This window comes from Leptodactylus fuscus, chromosome 7 (assembly GCF_031893055.1).
Source record: "Leptodactylus fuscus isolate aLepFus1 chromosome 7, aLepFus1.hap2, whole genome shotgun sequence".
Classification (NCBI taxonomy): domain Eukaryota; kingdom Metazoa; phylum Chordata; class Amphibia; order Anura; family Leptodactylidae; genus Leptodactylus; species Leptodactylus fuscus.
The window spans coordinates 153,664,339-153,685,006 of NC_134271.1; the positions used below are offsets into that span (position 1 = coordinate 153,664,339).

Consider the following 20,668-nt stretch of genomic DNA (forward strand, 5'->3'; position numbering starts at 1 on the left):
TTGAGTAGCCCCCTTTTATCCTTTAGACCCCATGGTTTATAATGAGATCTTGGTTCCTCCCCCCCCCCCCTTTTTGGCAAAACATTATTTACACCAATCATGGTTTTGCTATCCATACACACAAGTCCATCCTCCTGGTCCTGTTGCAACAGGAGACATGAGATGGTGGAGGAACTTTACATTTGCTATTTTTCTCATATATTATACCTTCCAAAGTCTTTCAAAGTCTTTCAAATATCTTTCATTACCTCAAACCAAACTTCCTTTTCTGACCAACTTATTGTCATTAACCCATTAATCAGCACTAAAGCTGATCGTCAGCTCACTAATGAATCACTTCACATTTCTAGAACTTGCAATAACTTAATAACTTACTTGAATCTTTCTTTCATAACAACTTTGCATGCACACATAACACTATCTCACAAGCATCACAAGCCTTACCCCCTTCAGGTTCCTGCTGGCTAGGTACATTTCCCATGTTTGCACTTTCCTCTATGCCCACCTCTGGTTGAAATATAAACCTCTGTGTCTCTCAGTACTGTATACCACTACCGTACTCTATAAGATGCCACAGATACTGTATCCTCCTGATCTAACTCCCACTCCAGGCGTTTTCTCCCACCCAATAGCTCACAAAGTGCTTGCTGGGCCCAAGAACAGTTCAGCGACCCCTTTGGCCAATCGTGACTTCCTAAATTTCAGTCACCTTCCAGTCGCTGATCACCGCCCGAGGAGCTAGATACGGTACAGATATCAGGCTACTTTCCGCATAACAATAGATTCTATATATCAACCAGAGGGTGAAGCAAACTAATGCTAAACAAAACAAGAACAACCTAAAACCTTTCAAATTCTCCTGAAATCATGTGAGATAGCGTCGTGCGTACTACAAGACAAACAATGACAAACGTAGGACAAACATAAGACAAGACTTATCCTCTGATCTCTAATTATCTCTTATTGTCCCCAAGAGGAGGTATCTGGCATGTAGGATCACCCATCAGGGGCACTCTTTCCCAGCCCCACCGGACACACTAGTCTGATCCCAGGAAGAGTTGGTCTTTATGGTAGACCCCAACAGACCATTCCATACCCTCTAGGTATTAGGCAGACTCATACATTCACACAGCCGTTACACGTTAGACATAACAAAACAGTAATACATAGAGCTATCCAATCCAATATACCATTAAGTATCAAGAATGATATTCTACGGTTCTTTGCCAAATAATATGGGCTGGAAGTACAAAAGACAGACTATAGCATACCTTCAGATCCGGTCCAGAGTTAGAAGACCCCCGGAAACACAGAGATATTGTAAGTAAGAAGCAATGGTTCTTACCTCACCGGTGATTGTCTGTGTGTCCTTTGATCCTCAACTCTGTTATTGCCGGGTCTCAAGATATTGAGGTCTTTTGCCTTTGCCAGCCCCACGTTGGGCGCCATTTACTGTCACGGTGGTCTCAATGGGACCATTTAAGTATATTGGATGGATTCCAAATTACGTCACACTCCGGAGCGTCAGTGATGCAATGACACAGAAACAAGATGAATCTGAGCTAAAGCATAAAGTTTATTGAACAAATCATCTCTTCTTATACCCAAAGAAGTGGGCGTACATACAGGGTGTATTATAGAGTAATCATTAACCCGGTAGGCGTATATGGGGGTGTCATTGAGTAATCATTAACCGTTAGGATTCAGCAATTTCTATACATGAGTATTACAAGAATATCCCACCCCTAATCATGAATATTCTAACTGTTCTGACATCTGATGACGAGGTTAACTCAGTGCACATTACGTAGTGTATGTTTTAGTCACCTTACTGCGTGGCATAACAAAGTCTATTCTGACATTGGTTTTTCCATTAGTCTCATCTTAAACTATTTTAATAACCATCTTATCACTTTATTCCAGCCAATTTATTACTCTGTTTATTACGGGGTGTGGCATTATGTCTGCAAATATACTGATTAATATGAAATACGGGTCAAGCTGACCTGGAGATGCATGTTACAAGCTTAAGTTATTGAAAGAATGTATACACATATAGGGAATATATATGAACGTATTGATTTCCCTATCACCAGTGTCATACATGTGCCCTAATATCAGTTTATACCCACATATGACATTACGTCCGATATCCCGGGTACACCAGTGTCATACGTGTCATACATGTGGCATAGATTGCAGCTTGGGCGCACAGCAGGGCGCAGAAGGGAAGGAGCGCTATGTGGCTTTTGGAGCACAGATTCAGATGTTTGGTATCTGGACGCCATGTCATGTTTGTAGAGCCTGTAAAGGTACCAGAAAAGTGGATTCCCCAAAGGAGTGACCCCATTTTGAAAACTGCACCCCTCAAAGAATTTATCAGGGGGTGTAGTGAGTATTAGTATCCCAGACGTGACTGCACAGCGGATGGTGAAGAGGGAACATATAAGCTGTGCGGAGAACATTGCAGACACCAAATTCCCTACTATGTCCCAGTAGCTCCTATAATTGGGGGAGTCACTCTGGGGGTCACTTTGGGGGTGTATCTAATCCTCTAATGTGTGATACTGTATACTGAGCTGTGTATCTAATCCTATCCTGTGTGATACTGTATACTGAGCTGTGTATCTAATCCTATCCTGTGTGATACTGTATACTGAGCTGTGTATCTAATCCTATCCTGTGTGATACTGTATACTGAGCTGTGTATCTAATCCTATCCTGTGTGATACTGTATACTGAGCTGTGTATCTAATCCTATCCTGTGTGATACTGTATACTGAGCTGTGTATCTAATCCTATCCTGTGTGATACTGTATACTGAGCTGTGTATCTAATCCTATCCTGTGTGATACTGTATACTGAGCTGTGTATCTAATCCTATCCTGTGTGATACTGTATACTGAGCTGTGTATCTAATCCTATCCTGTGTGATACTGTATACTGAGCTGTGTATCTAATCCTATCCTGTGTGATACTGTATACTGAGCTTTGTATCTAATCCTATCCTGTGTGATACTGTATACTGAGCTTTGTATCTAATCCTATCCTGTGTGATACAGTACACTGAGCTGTGTATCTAATCCGATCCTGTGTGATACTGTATACTGAGCTGTATCTAATCCTATCCTGTGTGATACTGTATACTGAGCTGTGTATCTAATCCTATCCTGTGTGATACTGTATACTGAGCTGTGTATCTAATCCTATCCTGTGTGATACTGTATACTGAGCTGTGTATCTAATCCTATCCTGTGTGATACTGTATACTGAGCTGTGTATCTAATCCTATCCTGTGTGATACTGTATACTGAGCTGTGTATCTAATCCTATCCTGTGTGATACTGTATACTGAGCTTTGTATCTAATCCTATCCTGTGTGATACTGTATACTGAGCTGTGTATCTAATCCTATCCTGTGTGATACTGTATACTGAGCTGTGTATCTAATCCTATCCTGTGTGATACTGTATACTGAGCTGTGTATCTAATCCTATCCTGTGTGATACTGTATACTGAGCTGTGTATCTAATCCTATCCTGTGTGATACTGTATACTGAGCTGTGTATCTAATCCTATCCTGTGTGATACTGTATACTGAGCTGTGTATCTAATCCTATCCCGTGTGATACTGTATACTGAGCTGTGTATCTAATCCTATCCCGTGTGATACTGTATACTGAGCTGTGTATCTAATCCTATCCTGTGTGATACTGTATACTGAGCTGTGTATCTAATCCTATCCTGTGTGATACAGCTGCTGATACATCTCATCTTCTTATTCTTACAGTTTGGCTAGTAATGATCTCCCAGACACTTCCTGCACCCAGTTGGCCTCTGTAATAAGGAATAACCAGTCCCTGAAGAGACTTGTCCTGTCTGGTAACCCTCTGTCCGGTCCTCACTTCAGTGACTTGATGGCCGCTCTGTCCAGTCCAGCCTGCAGGATAGAGGATATAGAGTGAGTATAAGAGATGTGTACAGGAGGAGACATGTGGGGACAAGTTATACAGGGATGTTATCCTATTATATACTCTGCACCCTGTTATATATAGTCTCACACCACGTGACTGATGAGACTAGAGCTGCACGTCGGTGACACCAAGAAGCAGATGGAGTCCAATCCAACTCGTAGATGAAACAGAGTAAAAGGTGTAATTCATACAAATAGATCACAGGTTACAGTGCAAAAGGTAAAGAAGGTTACAATAACACAGAATATACATGACAGATGTGACGTGTTAATCTGAAGGGAGTGAGAGCGGGTGTGAAGGTGGAGTTAGTGCTCTCCCCTCATGTTACCACAGCCTGCTTATATAGGCGGAGGACGCTTTACCCTCATCCAGGCTACTTCCCCATAAGGATAAGTGTAGGTACGACCCCTCCATGTTCTCCGGATCGTTCCTTGGTTGACCATAGCCCTAAGTTTGGCTACAATGATGTGCTGATAACGAGACTATTCATTACCTCCACCCAATATCCCACCAGCCCCTCCATCTGTCATGGATGACATGCTGCACACAAATGCTACTCCATCACCTCCTCCATTCATACACTCTTTAACCCCTTAGTGACCAGCCTGTTTTGGACCTTAATGACCAAGCCACATTTTGGAAATTTGCCCTGTGTGACTTTATCAGTGAATAATTCTGTAACAGTATTAGGCATCCAAGCGATTCTGATATTGTTTTTTCGTGACATGTTGTACTTTACTGAGAAGGTAAAATTAGACTGATATAACTTGTGTAAATTTATTAAAAACTCGCAAATGATGAAAATTTTGAAAATGTTTCAAGGTTTTCCATTTTCATCTGCGATATCTCACATATACACAATAATACAGGGCAAAAAAGTTAGTAGTTATAGACTTCCAAATGTTCCTTTTGTGTTTCAAGCATATTTGAAATAATTTTAGCATATTTGAGTAACAATTTACAAGTTTATCGAGTTTATAAGCACATTTTGGAAATTTGGAGTTTGTGATTTTTTCCTGTACCAAGCGATGTTTGCAGACAGGAATAGGCGGCCTAATGACAGAAACTCCCATGAAATGACCCAATTTGTAAAACTCACCCCCTTCAGGTATCTTTGAGGGGTACAGTGAGCATTTTGATCAAACAAATATTGTTTTGCAAGAATTATTACAAATGATGAAAAAAATTACATTTTCATTTTCTTCAAATATGTGTCATTTTAAAGCCAGTTTTTTTGCGCACAACACATCAAAATGAAGAAACACACCCCAAAATATATCACCCCACTTCTCCCGTGTTAAAAAATGTACACTGTGTCCTTAGTCCTATGTACGCACATACAGGAGGGCCCAAGAGGTAGGGAGGGCCAAATGGATTGCAAAACACAAATTTTGCTTGCAGATATTTCAGGCCCATTGCACATTTGAATAAGATTTCAGTTACCAAAGAAATTGAAACCCCCCATAAATGACCCCATTTTATAAACTACAACCCTTAAGGTATTCATTGAGGGGTATAGTGAGTACTTTGACCCCATAAGTGTTTATAAAATTTGCGTCAAACAAAAAAATTCATATTTTTTTTTTACACAAAAGTGTCATTTTATAGGCAGGTTTTTTGCACATAACACATGAAAATGAATAAAAACACCCTAAAATAGATGACCCCATTTCTCCTGTGTTCAAAAATGTACACTTTGTGGCCTTAATCCTATGTACGGATGCACGGTAGGGCCCAAAAAGATGGGAGCAACAAGTGGATTTCAAGACACAAATTGTGCTTGCAGATATTTCAGGCCCATTGCGCATTCAAAGAAGATTTGAGTTACCAAAACAATTGAAAACCCCAATAAATGACCCCATTTTATAAACACAGCAATAACATACCATGTGAGGGAGGGTCCCCTCCAAACAAAAATAACCAAGATAATAGATTATTATACACCAATGGGCAACAAAAGAAAAATACAACACAATGTGACACAGAACACTATAACAAAGTCCTTAGAAAAAGAACTAGAGGCTGCAGAGAAGGAAGGAGAGGCAAAATAGATGAAGAAACACTGAGCCCCAGTCCCAAAAGGAACAGAGTTTAGGGACATGGATCTTCAATGTATCCAAGTATGAACTTTCATCAGCTGAAACCAGTCTCTTGTCTAGAGGACTATCCTTCTGCCCCACTCAAAAAGTGGATGATTTACAATGATACAATGATCTAAATAGATACATTAGGAAACTTACACTTAATAGACATTTCCATATAGTTCAGGATTCTCAACATCAAAAGATTGAAAGAATTGAGTCTGCTGAAACTTCAACAATGGGGGATATTATATATCCAAACGCCACTGAAATCAAACCACCATCCACCTTTTACCCGTTGCATCATAAGGGTCATAATATTGAGACGTTTTTTTCTCTAGTCTCAAATGATTTTAAAAAACTCACCAATCATAGTGAGGTTCCCTCAAACCTCACTCATGATGAAAAGAAAGCCTTAAAATCCCTTAAAAACAATTCAGATATAATAATAATCAGAAATGCAGATAAAGGGGGAGGAGTGGTTGTGCAAAATAAAAAATGTTACATTCAAGAAGCTAATAGAATTTTAGCAGATACTAACTATTCTATTAAATTGGATTCGGATCCCGCACAATCTCATTTATAAAAGTACCTACTACTTGTTAATAAAGCTCATGCAGAAGGCATTCTGTCTAAAAAAGAGGAGTATCTACATATCAAAGATCCAACAATAAGTTTATTCTATCACTTACCTAAAATACACAAAGACCCCCTCAATCCACCTGGTAGGAGAAAAATCCCCCCACAGTTTGTTACACAATTTCTCCTGAACACGGCAATACCCCATATGTGGCCATAATCTGCTGTATGGGGACATGGCGGGGCTCAGAATGGAGAGAGCGCTATTTGGCTTTTGGAGGGAAGATGTTGCTGGAATAGTTTTCAGGTGCCATGTCACATCTGCTGAGCCCCTAAAGTACCAATACAATGGAAACCCCCTAAAAGTGACCCCATTTTAAAAACTACACCCATCAAAGAATGTATCAAGGGGTATTATCATTTTGAGGCTAAAAATGCTTCCCAAAAATTAATGTACAAAATGAAAATTTAAATTTTGAAAGAAATCTGCCATTTCGGTGCCCAGTACGTTGCACCCACTTTGTGTTGTCAGAGACCTGCACTCCTAAAACTATTAAGTGGGCCATCCCGAGGGGCAAAACATTATATATGTGGGTATAAACTGCTGCTTGGGCGCACAGCAGGGCTCAGAAGGGAAGGAGCACTGAACTTTTTAGCTTTTGGGGTACAGATTTAGAGGGACCCTCTGGGCGCCATGTTGTTTTGGCAGAGCCCTGGAGGTGCCAGTAAACTGGAATTCCCCAATAAGTGACCCCATTTTGTAAGGGCAATTTTAGGGTCTCTCCAAATGTGACATGGTGTCCAAAAACCAACAATCTAAATCTGCACTCCAAAAGCACATAGCGCTCCTTCACATCTGCGCCCTGCTGTGTACCCAAATGGTGGTGTATGCCGACATGTATGACACTGGTGTACCCCGGATAACGGACTTAATGCCATATGTGGCACAGAAGGGAAGGAGCGCTATTTTGGTTTTTGGAGCACAGTTTGGTTTTTGGACGTTATGCCACTTCTGTAAAGCCCCTGCATTGCCAATAAAGTGGAATCCGCAGACATGTCACCCCATTTTGGACAATACCCCACTGATGGGATTTATAAAGTGGCGTAGCGAGCGTTTTTAACCCTTGAGTGTTGCATTTATTTAGCTTCCAGAAATGAAATTGCAGCTGATAATGAGAAGTTAAAAATGAAATTTTTCCAGAGATTCGCCATTTCAGTGCCCAATATGTTGTGCCCGACTTATGTCAGCAGAGACACACACTCCAAAAACTGGTAAGCGGGTATCCCGGGCACAACAGCTTTTAGAGCGTTCATCTCTGATACAAGGCGGGCACAACATATTACACACTGAAATGACGGATTCCTGGAAAAATTGTCATTTTCACCTCTCACAATCATCTGCATATTCATTTATGGATAATAAGTTATAGCAACACTTGGGGGTTAAAAATGCTCTCTGTACCCCTGGAGAAATCCTTCAGGGGTGCAGTTTCCAAAATAAGGTCACATACCGGAATTCCACTTTACTGGTGTTTCAGCTCTGCAAAAGTGTCATGGCATCCAAAAACCCAATAACCCTTCTTCCCTTCTGTGTCCGGCTGTGCCCTAATATCAGTATATACCACATATGACATTACATACGTTATCCCGGGTACACCAGTGTCATACATGTGCCCTAATATCAGTATATACCACATATGACATTACGTACGTTATCCTGGGTACACCAGTGTCATACATGTGCCCTAATATCAGTATATACCACATATGACATTACGTACGTTATCCTGGGTACACCAGTGTCATACATGTGCCCTAATATCAGAATATACCACATATGACATTACGTGCATTATCCTGGGTACACCAGTGTCATACATGTGCCCTAATATCAGTATATACCACATATGACATTACGTATGTTATCCTGGATACACCAGTGTCATACATGTGCCCTAATATCAGTATATACCACATATGACATTACGTCTGATATCCCGGGTACACCAGTGTCATACATGTGTTCTAATATCAGTATATACTACATTTGACATTACGTACGTTATCCCGGTTACACCAGTGTCATACATGTGCCCTAATATCAGTATATACCACATATGACATTACGTACGTTATCCCGGGTACACTAGTGTCATACATGTGCCCTAATATCAGTATATACCACATATGACATTACGTACATTATCCTGGGTACACCAGTGTCATACATGTGCCCTAATATCAGTATATACCACATATGACATTACGTATGTTACCCTGGGTACACCAGTGTCATACATGTGCCCTAATATCAGTATATACCACATATGACATTACGTATGTTATCCTGGATACACCAGTGTCATACATGTGCCCTAATATCAGTATATACCACATATGACATTACGTACGTTATCCGGGGTACACCAGTGTCATACATGTGCCCTAATATCAGTATATACCACATATGACATTACGTATGTTATCCTGGATACACCAGTGTCATACATGTGCCCTAATATCAGTATATACCACATATGACATTACGTCTGATATCCCGGGTACACCAGTGTCATACATGTGTTCTAATATCAGTATATACTACATATGACATTACGTACGTTATCCCGGTTACACCAGTGTCATACATGTGCCCTAATATCAGTATATACCACATATGACATTACGTACGTTATCCCGGGTACACTAGTGTCATACATGTGCCCTAATATCAGTATATACCACATATGACATTACGTACATTATCCTGGGTACACCAGTGTCATACATGTGCCCTAATATCAGTATATACCACATATGACATTACGTATGTTACCCTGGGTACACCAGTGTCATACATGTGCCCTAATATCAGTATATACCACATATGACATTACGTATGTTATCCTGGATACACCAGTGTCATACATGTGCCCTAATATCAGTATATACCACATATGACATTACGTACGTTATCCGGGGTACACCAGTGTCATACATGTGCCCTAATATCAGTATATACCACATATGACATTACGTATGTTATCCTGGATACACCAGTGTCATACATGTGCTCTAATATCAGTATATACCACATATGACATTACGTACATTATCCGGGGTACACCAGTGTCATACATGTGCCCTAATATCAGTATATACCACATATGACATTACGTATGTTATCCTGGATACACCAGTGTCATACATGTGCTCTAATATCAGTATATACCACATATGACATTACATACATTATCCGGGGTACACCAGTGTCATACATGTGCCCTAATATCAGTATATACCACATATGACATTCGTCCGATATCCCGGGTACACCAGTGTCATACATGTGTTCTAATATCAGTATATACCACATATGACATTACATACGTTATCCTGGATACACCAGTGTCATACATGTGCCCTAATATCAGTATATACCACATATGACATTACGTACGTTATCCTGGTACACCAGTGTCATACATGTGCCCTAATATCAGTATATACCGCATATGACATTACGTACGTTATCCGGGGTACACCAGTGTCATACATGTGCCCTAATATCAGTATATACCACATATGACATTACGTCCGATATCCCGGGTACACCAGTGTCATACGTGTCATACGTGTGACATAGATTGCAGTTTGGCCAGCACAGCAGGGCGCAGAAGGGAAGGAGCGCGATGCGGCTTTTGAGCACAGAATCAGATGTTTGGTATCTGGACGCCATGTCATGTTTGTAGAGCCTGTAAAGGTACCAGAAAAGTGAATTCCCCAAAGGAGTGACCCCATTTTGAAAACTGCACCCCTCAAAGAATTTATCAGGGGGTGTAGTGAGTATTAGTATCCCAGACGTGACTGCACAGCGGATGGCGAAGAGGGAATATATAAGCGGTGCGGAGAACATTGCAGACACCAAATTCCCTACTGTACCCCCAGTAGCTCCTATGATTGGGGGAGTCACTCTGGGGGTCACTACTGGTGTCTGTTCCCTCATAAACTGTAAATCTGGGGTGTCCCCTGATATTCGCTCGCACAGCTTATATATTCCCTTCCTGCCGCAGCCAGTTGTGTTATAATGATTTGACGATTTTTGCAGGTTTTTGTCTTCACATTCACAGTCTTTTTTACTTTTCTGGTGACGCGGCCATATAAGGGCTTGTTGTTTGCGGGATCAGATGCATTTTGTAATGACACCATTTTTGGGTGCCTACAACTTATTGAATACATTTTATTAACTCTTTTTTCGCTGAATTTCAAAAAATAAAATCAATTCTGGCATTGCATTTTACCTTTTACATTTTGCGCCATGCAGCGTACAGTATAAGTAACATGTGACCTTTATTCTGTGGGTCGGTATGGTTACGGCGTTACCTCATTTATAGTATTGTTTATGCGTAACTAATTCTGCAGAACAAAAACACATTTGGGGACATAAATCAGTGATTTTTGCATCGCCATCTTCTGAGAGGTGTAACATTGTTATTTTTCAGTTGACAGTGTTGATTGGAGGTTTATTTTTTGCGGGACAACCTTTGCTTTTTATTGGTACTATTTTGGGGTGTATATGACCTTTTGATCACTTTTTATAGCATATTTTCTAAGGTGAGCTGGCGAAAAATCACTACTTCCGGTGGGTTTTTTTCCCCAACGTTTACCATATACATTAAATATTATTTCAGTTTTATTGTACAGATTGATACGGACGTGACGATACCAAATATGCATAGTTTTTATTAATTTTTAGGTTTGTTTTTTTTACATAACTCATTTTCTATAGAAAAAAGGGGATTTTTGGGGGCTTTATAACTTTATTAATTTTTTTCAAATACTTTATTTTTCACTTTTTTGTGTGTCCCTTTTAGGACACTTCTATCAGCAATGATTTCATTGTTGAATCAATGTTACAGGCTGGAGACACAGGCTGCATGTGTCTCCAGTCTGTAACAGGGCGTCTGCATCGCTTGGCTTCCTTAGTACCCGGGCAGGATCAACCAGGTAACGGGGGTCTCAGGTAGCCTGGGGTCACTGGCCAGACCCCAGGCTACATGTTTTGCATATCAGCACCCCCCGATCTCGCCGCGGGGGGTGCCGATAACGCTGGCACTGTCATGGAACCGCTTCAGTTTCGTGATCATGTTTGATCACGGAACTGAAGGGGTTAAAAAACCCCGATCGGAGCCCCCTAGCATGGGGGGTAATGGAGCAGGGTCTTAGCTGTCAGATACAGCTAAGACCCCCTCCAATTATGTCGGCACTAACAGGGAATCCTTCCCTGACTGCCCGACGTAGTTTTCCTATGGGACGGTCGTTAAGGGGTTAAGTTCAGCAAATTATGAGATTTAACGTCAGTGATACTTGTGCTCCATCCTGTAGGCCGGTAACGTCTATGGACATGTATCAGTGTACGGGATATGTCCAGAGAGATTCCTGCTGTATACACTGATAATACATTACATACATGGTGTGAATCCAGTCCTAGTCTATCTATTCTGACCTCCATTGTTATACAGAATCTCCATAATACATTTACAGCCTCAGAAAGTCGATCTGTCTGCAGTAATACAGAGGACTCGTGACGATTATGTTTCACTCTTTGGGGTGTGACTTGCTATGGAAAGGGTTTGTAGGGCTGTAATTTGTGATGGGATGAGGTTGTAGAGACCTGACATGGGGTAACAATATGTTCTTTTTCTGAATATATACGGTATATTTTCCTGACTATAAGGGCCTTACAGTGAGGACATTATAGAGGGAGGGGACTGACTGCACCGGGGGTCTTAGATGATATGTGTTATTAACCTCAATCCATGTTCTCTATTTCCCAGGATCCTGAGCTGCAGGTCACCTCCTCTTACTAGTCACCTAATGCCCCTCTCCATTAGGCCGTCTGGTACATGTAGTCCAGGAGGAAGGCCTGAATAATGGAGCATCCACTGAACTGCATTACATAGAGGGCTAATGTAATATCTGTGCAGGATACCTTGTCCTCTCTGCATGACAGCGGCCATTATGAGCGGTATATGTACAGGCAGCAAATGTGACAACTGTGAGCGACAGAATAGAGCACAATAGGACGGCAAGTACAATGGAGTAAGGCCGGTTGTAGATGAGCGTGCTGTAACTGGCCTACCGTGATGTAATAGCCCGGGCTGTACATGGGGATGTCCCTGTGTGCCAACCATGCATGGGCCGCATAACAATGGGTCCGTGTGCTCTGCGTGACATACACAGACAGCACACTGACCCACACCACGGTCATACAGCGAAATAACAGACATTATACAGAGGAATAAGAGGCAGAGCCCGGGGAATATGAGGCACGTTATAGCGGAAAGCCAAGAGTGGAATCGTATGGAATAGGAACTATATAGGAATCTCTTATACTTCTCCTCCTGCCTAAATCCACTCCTGGCGACGGCTCAGAATATTGCAGCAACATTTACAGCAAAAACCACAGCTTTTCTACATCGTGTGGCCTCAGCCTTTATCCATTGTCCAGTATTCTGGTTTTATTCTTGCAGATTTTTATTGTCTCTTCACTGCCTTCCTGTTTAGGTATTTTATAGAGCCCCCGCCCCTTTATTAATGTTCTCTGTCACTTTTGTGGTATAAAAATGGTGTTTTGGCTCCTTAACCAGTTCCAGACGCCCATAGACAATATATCTATATATACATCTGGGCAGTGCAAGTCTAACCCTGCAAAAAATAAGTAACATGACTCCTCACCAACACTACCTCGCCCCGTCACCGATCGTAGCTCCGCCCCCAGCGACACAAAATAAGTGTCACCAAAGTAAACTGACCATAACCGATAGGGAAAGCTAGTAAAGGGAAAAAGTACACAAAAATTTGAAAACCAAGATATTTCCCTCCTTTTTTGTTCACATTTTTTCAGATAGTAAAATAAATAATACAAACATGACATAAAGCCTTATTTATCACAGAAATATAACCCAAAGAAGAAACATGTTTTAGTCCTCAAAACTGCAAGTATGAAAAAACGTACAAATGTGTCTGGTCCTGAACCAGGCCAATAGCCCAGCACTGAAGGGGTTAATCACTGATTGTAAAAAAAAAAAAAAAAAAAAAAAATTGTTACAAATTTTTCTAAAATGCCGCCCTCGCTACATACATAAAAGGGCATGACAAAAAGTGTGGCTAGCCCAGGTACACCAACCCCTTCAGATTAACCCCTTGACATAAGGGGCTAACATGTGCGATTGGAGCTCAGCTATGACTGCACGTGTTACAGGTAAGAGTCATATGTATGGTGGGTGACAGCTGGGCCAGTGTTGAGGGGGGGGAACTAGGCAAATGCCTCAAGATCCACAGCACAAGAACCTTTGGTCTGAGGATCCGGATCAGGGGAGCCCTAGCTACAAGTGTATTGGCGTGCTAAAGCACCAATACTGTGGTCATCGGCATCTATTATAGAGTAGCAGTCCCTGCTCTACATGGAAGACGGAAAAGGACCTTGTAGTGACGTCATCACAGGTCCTGCTCCACTAGCAGGGAGAGGCGTCAGCCTCAGGATATAGCGGGGAGCCTGGGATGGTGAGTACAAGGTTTATTATATTTCTGAGAAATTAAAGGAGTTTATTACTAATAAAGGGGGCACATACTTACTGACAGATTAGATTTAATACTTTCAGGGAAATTTATAACGGGAAGGGGGTATTTATAAGGAGCACTTATTGTTACTAACCCTAGGGGAGCTATTATATAAGGATGGGGGGATAGTTCTCCTAGCTTTATTAATAATAGGTCATCCTTCTAATAATAATAATCCTTCATTAATAATAGGTCATCCTTTTTATACGAGAGAGAGAGACACTATTATTAGCAAAGCTCGGGGAACTATTATTCCCCCCCCCTATTAATAATAGTTCCCCCTGCCTTATTAGTAGTTACTCCCTATAAATAGATCCTATTATATACAACATTTATAAATTTATAAGAAAAATCTATTATTAACAAATATATTTGGAGGAACTAATAAGGGGGTCTTATATTAGTAAAGCTGGTGGAAGAATTATTTATAGTGTTGGCCAAAAGTACTGGCACCCCTGCAATTCTGTCAGATAATACTCGGTTTCTTCCAGAAAATGATTGCAATCAAAAATTCTTTGGTATTATTATCTTCATTTAATTTGTCTTCAATGGAAAACCACAAAAAGAATTGTCAAAAAGCTAAATTGGATATAATTCCACAGCAAACATAAAAAAGGGGGTGGACAAAAGTATTGGCACTGTTTGAAAAATCATGTGATGCTTCTCTAATTTGTGTAATTAACAGCACCTGTTACTTACCGAAGGCACCTAACAGGTGGTGGCAATAACTAAATCACACTTGCAGCCAGTTGAAATGGATTAAAGTTGACTCAACCTCAGTCATGTGCCCTTGTGTGACCACATTGAGCATGGAGAAAAGAAAGAAGACCAAAGAACCGTCTGAGGACTTGTGAGGAAGCATGAGCAATCTTAAGGCTACAAGTCCATCTCCAAAGACCTGAATGTTCCGGTGTCTACCGTGCGCAGTGTCATCAAGAAGTGTAAAGCCCATGGCACTGTGGCTAACCTCCCTAGATGTGGACGGAAAAGAAAAATGGACGAGAGATTTCACCGCAAGATTGTGCAGATGGTGGATAAAGAACCTCGACTAACATCCAAACAAGTCCAAGCTGCCCTGCAGTCCGAGGGTACAACAGTGTCACCCTGTACTATCCGGGGGCGTCTGAATGAGAAGGGACTGTATGGTAGGAGACCCAGGAAGACCCCACTTCTTACCCAGAGACAGAAAAAAGCCAGGCTGTAGTTTGCCAAAACTTACCTGAGAAAGTTAAAAAACGTTTTGGAAGAATGTTCTCTGGTCAGAGGAGACAAAAGTAGGAAGAGGCCTCAACATAGAGATTACAGGAAAAAAGAGGCCTTCAAAGAAAAGAACACGGTCCCTACAGTCAGACATGGCGGAGGGTCCCTGATGTTTGGGGTTGCTTTGCTGCCTCTGGCACTGGACTGCTTGACCGTGTGCATGGCATTATGAAGTCTGAAGACGACCAACACATTGTGCAGCATCATGTAGGGCCCAGTGTGAGAAAGCTGGGTCTCCCTCAGAGGTCAGGGCTCTTCCAGCAGGACAATGACCCAAAACACACTTCAGGTCAGCACTAGAAAATGGTGGTAGGAGAAAGCCCTGGAGACTTGTAAAGTGGCAGCAATGAGTCTAGCCCTGAATTCCATAGAACACCTGTGGGGGAGGGGGAGAGATCTCTTGGTGGCAGTTTGGAGAAGGCCCCCTTCACATCTCAGGGGGGACCTGGAGCAGTTTGCCGAAGAAGAATGGTCTAAGATTCCGGCAGAGCCTTGTAAGAAACTCATTGCTGGTTAGCGGAAGCGGTTGTGCGCAGTTATTGTGTCTAAAGGTTGTGCTACCAAGTATTAGGCTGAGGGGGACAAGACTTCTGTCCGGCCCATTTTTGGAGTTTTGTGTAAAATGATCGATGATGTGACTTTTTTTCATTCTCTTTTGTGTTTTTTCATTGCAAGCAAAATAAATGAAGATATTACCAAAGAGTTTGTGCTTGTAATCATTATCTGGGGGACAGCGAGGATTATCTGACAGAATTGCAGGGGGCCAATACTTTTGGCCAACACTGTATAAGGTTGGACTATTAATAATAAGCCCAGCTGGGGAATTATAGTTAATAAGGAGGGATTATTATTAAAGGGATCCTATCATTTAAACTCCATTTTTTTCTGCCTATCATGTACAGGTACGTCAGGGAATGTGGATCGTTCCCTCGTGCCTGTACGTGATGGAGATCGTAGGGACTCAGAAGCAGAGCCCGTGCAATCACCATGGGAGACCAGCTGTTTAACCCTTAAGGTGCCATGATCAATAGCGATCATGGCATCCTAAGTGTTTGGCAGCTCTCTGATCGCTGGTTCTAGTGTCCTTATAGGACAAATAAAAAAATGTAAATGTAAAAAAAAACAAATAAAAAAGTTATAAAGCCCCACAAACTCCTTTTGTCTATACCAAACGAATTACATAAAAACTGAAAATATTAATAAAAACAATACATGTTTGGTATTGTTGTGTCCGTAACAACCTGTACAATAAAAGTGAAATAATATTTAACCTGCTCAGTGAACGTCGGGAAAAAAAAAACTGAAAAAAATCACCAGAAATAAAGTTTTTTGCACATTTTGCCTTACATAAAATGCTAAAAAAAAGTGATCAAAAAGTCAGACATCCCCGAAAACAGTACCAATGGAAAGCACAGGTTGTCCTGCAAAAAATAAGCCCTCAACCAACTCTGTAAACCGAAAAATAAAAACATTACACATCTCAGAAGATGGCGATGCAAAAATTATTGATTTATGTCCCCAAATGTGTTTTTGTTCTGCAGAAATATTATTGTATAAAAATATAATATAAATAAGGTATCGCCGTAACCGTACCGACCCGTAGGATAAAGGGAACATGTTATGTATACTGTACACTGCATGGCGAAAAAAAATGTACAGGTAAAAAGCAATGCCACAATTGCTGGTTTTTTTTAATCCACCAAGAATTAATAAAATGTATTCAATAAGTTGTAGGCACCCAAAAATGGTGTCATTACAAAATACATCCCATCCCGCAAACAAAAAGCCCTTATATGGCCACGTCACCAGAAAAATATAGAAAATATAGCATCTAGCAATGTGAGGACAAAACCCCCCCAAATCACCAAATTATTAGAACACAACTGGCTGCGGCAGGAAGGGAATATATAAGCTGTTCTCCAAACAACCCGAATGTTTGAGTCCTCAGCTCTCCATAGCAGCAGCAGCAAGGGAAGTGAGTGGCACACCCGACTGTCTGGAGATGGTTAAGGCTCCACTGCTGTTGGAACCAAACTCAGGGCCAGAGCTTTGAACCCGAGTCTATGATTACCCCCAACACCCGGAACTGGATTAGTCATTACCTAGTGGAGAGGAGCCATCTCAATGGGATATACCTTCCTTCCAAAACCTTTCCCTCCACTTGCCTACAATATGTAAGTTCTGTAACAGTACTGAGACTATCAGGGAAAATTCAGCCCCCTTGGTCGCACAGCAGAACCCCATCCAGGTCCAGCTCATCAGCAACCATTGGAGAAATCTTCTTTACTGAAACAATAGCATCATGCATCATATATACCGAATCAGATCAGGTATAACAACATACCAATCACATGATCAACTCTGTCTGTAAAATCTTTCCATGTGGTCCTATAAATATAAAGATGCTTATTAGGTGCAAATAACACATTATAAAACATCACCTGGGATTGAGATTAATAACTGCAGTCAGTCTGCATGATACACGCCAGCTACAGTGTGTGTGTGTCAGTATCATCCATGCCTGTGATCACACTGTAACCCATTGTGTATACATAGTCCCGAGTCGCAGTGAGCATGCTCTGTACTGTGCTGTACTGCACATGTATCGTCCAGTAAGTAGCTCAGTCACTTAGTGACCCACAGATATCAGAGTTCTCCTCCCAGGCATGTGGAATGATAGATCTATCTATGAGGTGTGTAATATTACCATCTATAGCAGCTGAGGTGTATTATGAGGTTCTGCAGCAGCTGAGGTGTGTATTATGAGGTTCTGCAGCAGCTGAGGTGTGTATTATGAGGTTCTGCAGCAGCTGAGGTGTGTATTATGAAGTTCTGCAGCAGCTAAAGTATAATGAGGTTCTGCAGCAGCTGAGGTGTGTATAATGAGGTTCTGCAGCAGCTGAGGTGTATAATATTAGGTTCTGCAGCAGCTGAGGTGTGTATTATGAGGTTCTGCAGCAGCTGAGGTGTGTATTATGAGGTTCTGCAGCAGCTGAGGTGTGTATTATGAGGTTCTGCAGCAGCTGAGGTGTGTATTATGAGGTTCTGCAGCAGCTGAGGTGTGTATTATGAAGTTCTGCAGCAGCTAAAGTATAATGAGGTTCTGCAGCAGCTGAGGTGTGTACAATGAGGTTCTGCAGCAGCTGAGGTGTATAATATTAGGTTCTGCAGCAGCTGAGGTGTGTATTATGAGGTTCTGCAGCAGCTGAGGTGTGTATTATGAGGTTCTGCAGCAGCTGAGGTGTGTATTATGAGGTTCTGCAGCAGCTGAGGTATTATGAGGTTCTGCAGCAGCTGAGGTGTATAATATTAGGTTCTGCAGCAGCTGAGGTGTGTATTATGAGGTTCTGCAGCAGCTGAGGTATTATGAGGTTCTGCAGCAGCTGAGGTGTATAATATTAGGTTCTGCAGCAGCTGAGGTGTGTATTATGAGGTTCTGCAGCAGCTGAGGTGTGTATTATGAGGTTCTGCAGCAGCTGAGGTGTGTATAATGAGGTTCTGCAGCAGCTGTGGTGTGTATTATGAGGTTCTGCAGCAGCTGAGGTGTATAATATGAGGTTCTGCAGCAGCTGAGGTGTGTATTATGAGATTCTGTAGCAGCTGGGGTGTGTATTATGAGGTTCTGCAGCAGCTGAGGTGTGTATTATGAGGTTCTGCAGCAGCTGAGGTGTGTATTATGAGGTTCTGCAGCAGCTGAGGTGTGTATTATGAGGTTCTGCAGCAGCTGAGGTGTGTATTATGAGGTTCTGCAGCAGCTGAGGTGTGTATTATGAGGTTCTGCAGCAGCTGAGGTGTGTATTATGAGGTTCTGCAGCAGCTGAGGTGTGTACTATGAGGTTCTGCAGCAGCTGAGGTGTGTACTATGAGGTTCTGCAGCAGCTGAGGTGTGTATAATGAGGTTCTGCAGCAGTTTGGGCCCCACACATGAAATTGTCACGCTGGGCCCACCAATGTGATAACAGGGCCCTGTGTGATAGCAGGTTAATAAATATGGAACAAGTCATCTGAGCATGTCCTGGCTCCTCGCACATTGATAACCTGCCCCTCTGCTCAGTGGCGCCTCCTGCTGGTGACACTTGATCTGTGACACCCCGCTCTGCCCGCAGACCTGTTGGGGAATATTCTGGGCAGTGCCAGGTTGTGCCCATCATTACTCATAGAAAAGTGTCAGAGAAACTTGTACCTGAAATCCATCAGTGAGACGAGAGGCGACTGTCATAGAAGGGTCATGTGACCTACAGGGGGCGGTAGAGCCGGCGACCAGGATACAAATCACAATTATTACATTTTACCTTGACTACAATTAATGAGCCATTATTATAGGACACGCCCCTTTTACATGCCACGCCCACTATTTCTATACCACACCACTGGATATTGGGTCTTCACGTCTCGGTAATCCTGAATGGATGCGCACAGTGAGTGACATATCCTTTATCCAATGGCCGTGTGAGACAGGATGACATGGAGGCAGAATCATTGGAATAATCCGTGTCAGCGAGATCACATCTAGTCATTCTGCCGACTCATTCATTGCACAGTCCTAGGAAATGGCCTCATTGTATTATTACCCACAAGATTGTACAGACTCATCCTCAGCAGATCTAGCCACTGACTAATCTGAGGTCAGGAGAAATCCTCAATATAAAGTCACTAATACTGCGCTGTCTGTTTTATCTTCTAGTCTGGTGGGCAATGGATTGTCTAGAGAGGAGGAGGAAGAAATAAGAAACCTGGAAAGACACAAACCAGATATGAAGATATATACAGGAATCTGGTGAAGAACAGGAGCCTCAGTGCTGGAGCGGCGAGGGATTTATCTCCTATTCTGGGCTATAGGGGTTCTGTATAATGTTTGGGTGACCCTGGGGACACAGCGGCCCCTGTGAGAGTAAATAATGTACCCGGGGGCCGCAGAATAAGAAGCTCATCCACCATGACTGCCATAGTAAAGGCTGAGAAGACTGACTAAGCCTCAGGGCAGGAGAACACGTGATCACCTGTGTGTATGAGCACTAAGGCCCCACGTGGAAACACAGCAGGACAATATACTGTATTAGGGTGCATTCACACTGAGTATACGACAGCTTATTCTGAACGTAAAACACATTCAGAGTCAGCGGCGTATAAAGCAGTTCCCATTCATTTCTA

At 42.0% G+C, this 20,668-nt stretch overlaps 1 protein-coding gene across 1 annotated transcript in view; it reads left to right on the forward strand.

Annotated features, from left to right (window-relative positions):
- The window catches only part of LOC142214652 (NACHT, LRR and PYD domains-containing protein 12-like), a 177,028-nt gene extending 156,712 nt beyond the window's left edge, over nt 1–20,316 (forward strand). Inside the window, exons 13-14 of the mRNA XM_075283592.1 lie at nt 3,791–3,961; nt 20,202–20,316. Coding sequence (XP_075139693.1) covers nt 3,791–3,961; nt 20,202–20,298 — 268 coding nt within the window. The 3' untranslated portion in view covers nt 20,299–20,316. The remainder of the gene's footprint in view (nt 1–3,790; nt 3,962–20,201) is intronic.
- The last annotated feature ends 352 nt before the right edge of the window (nt 20,317–20,668 follow it).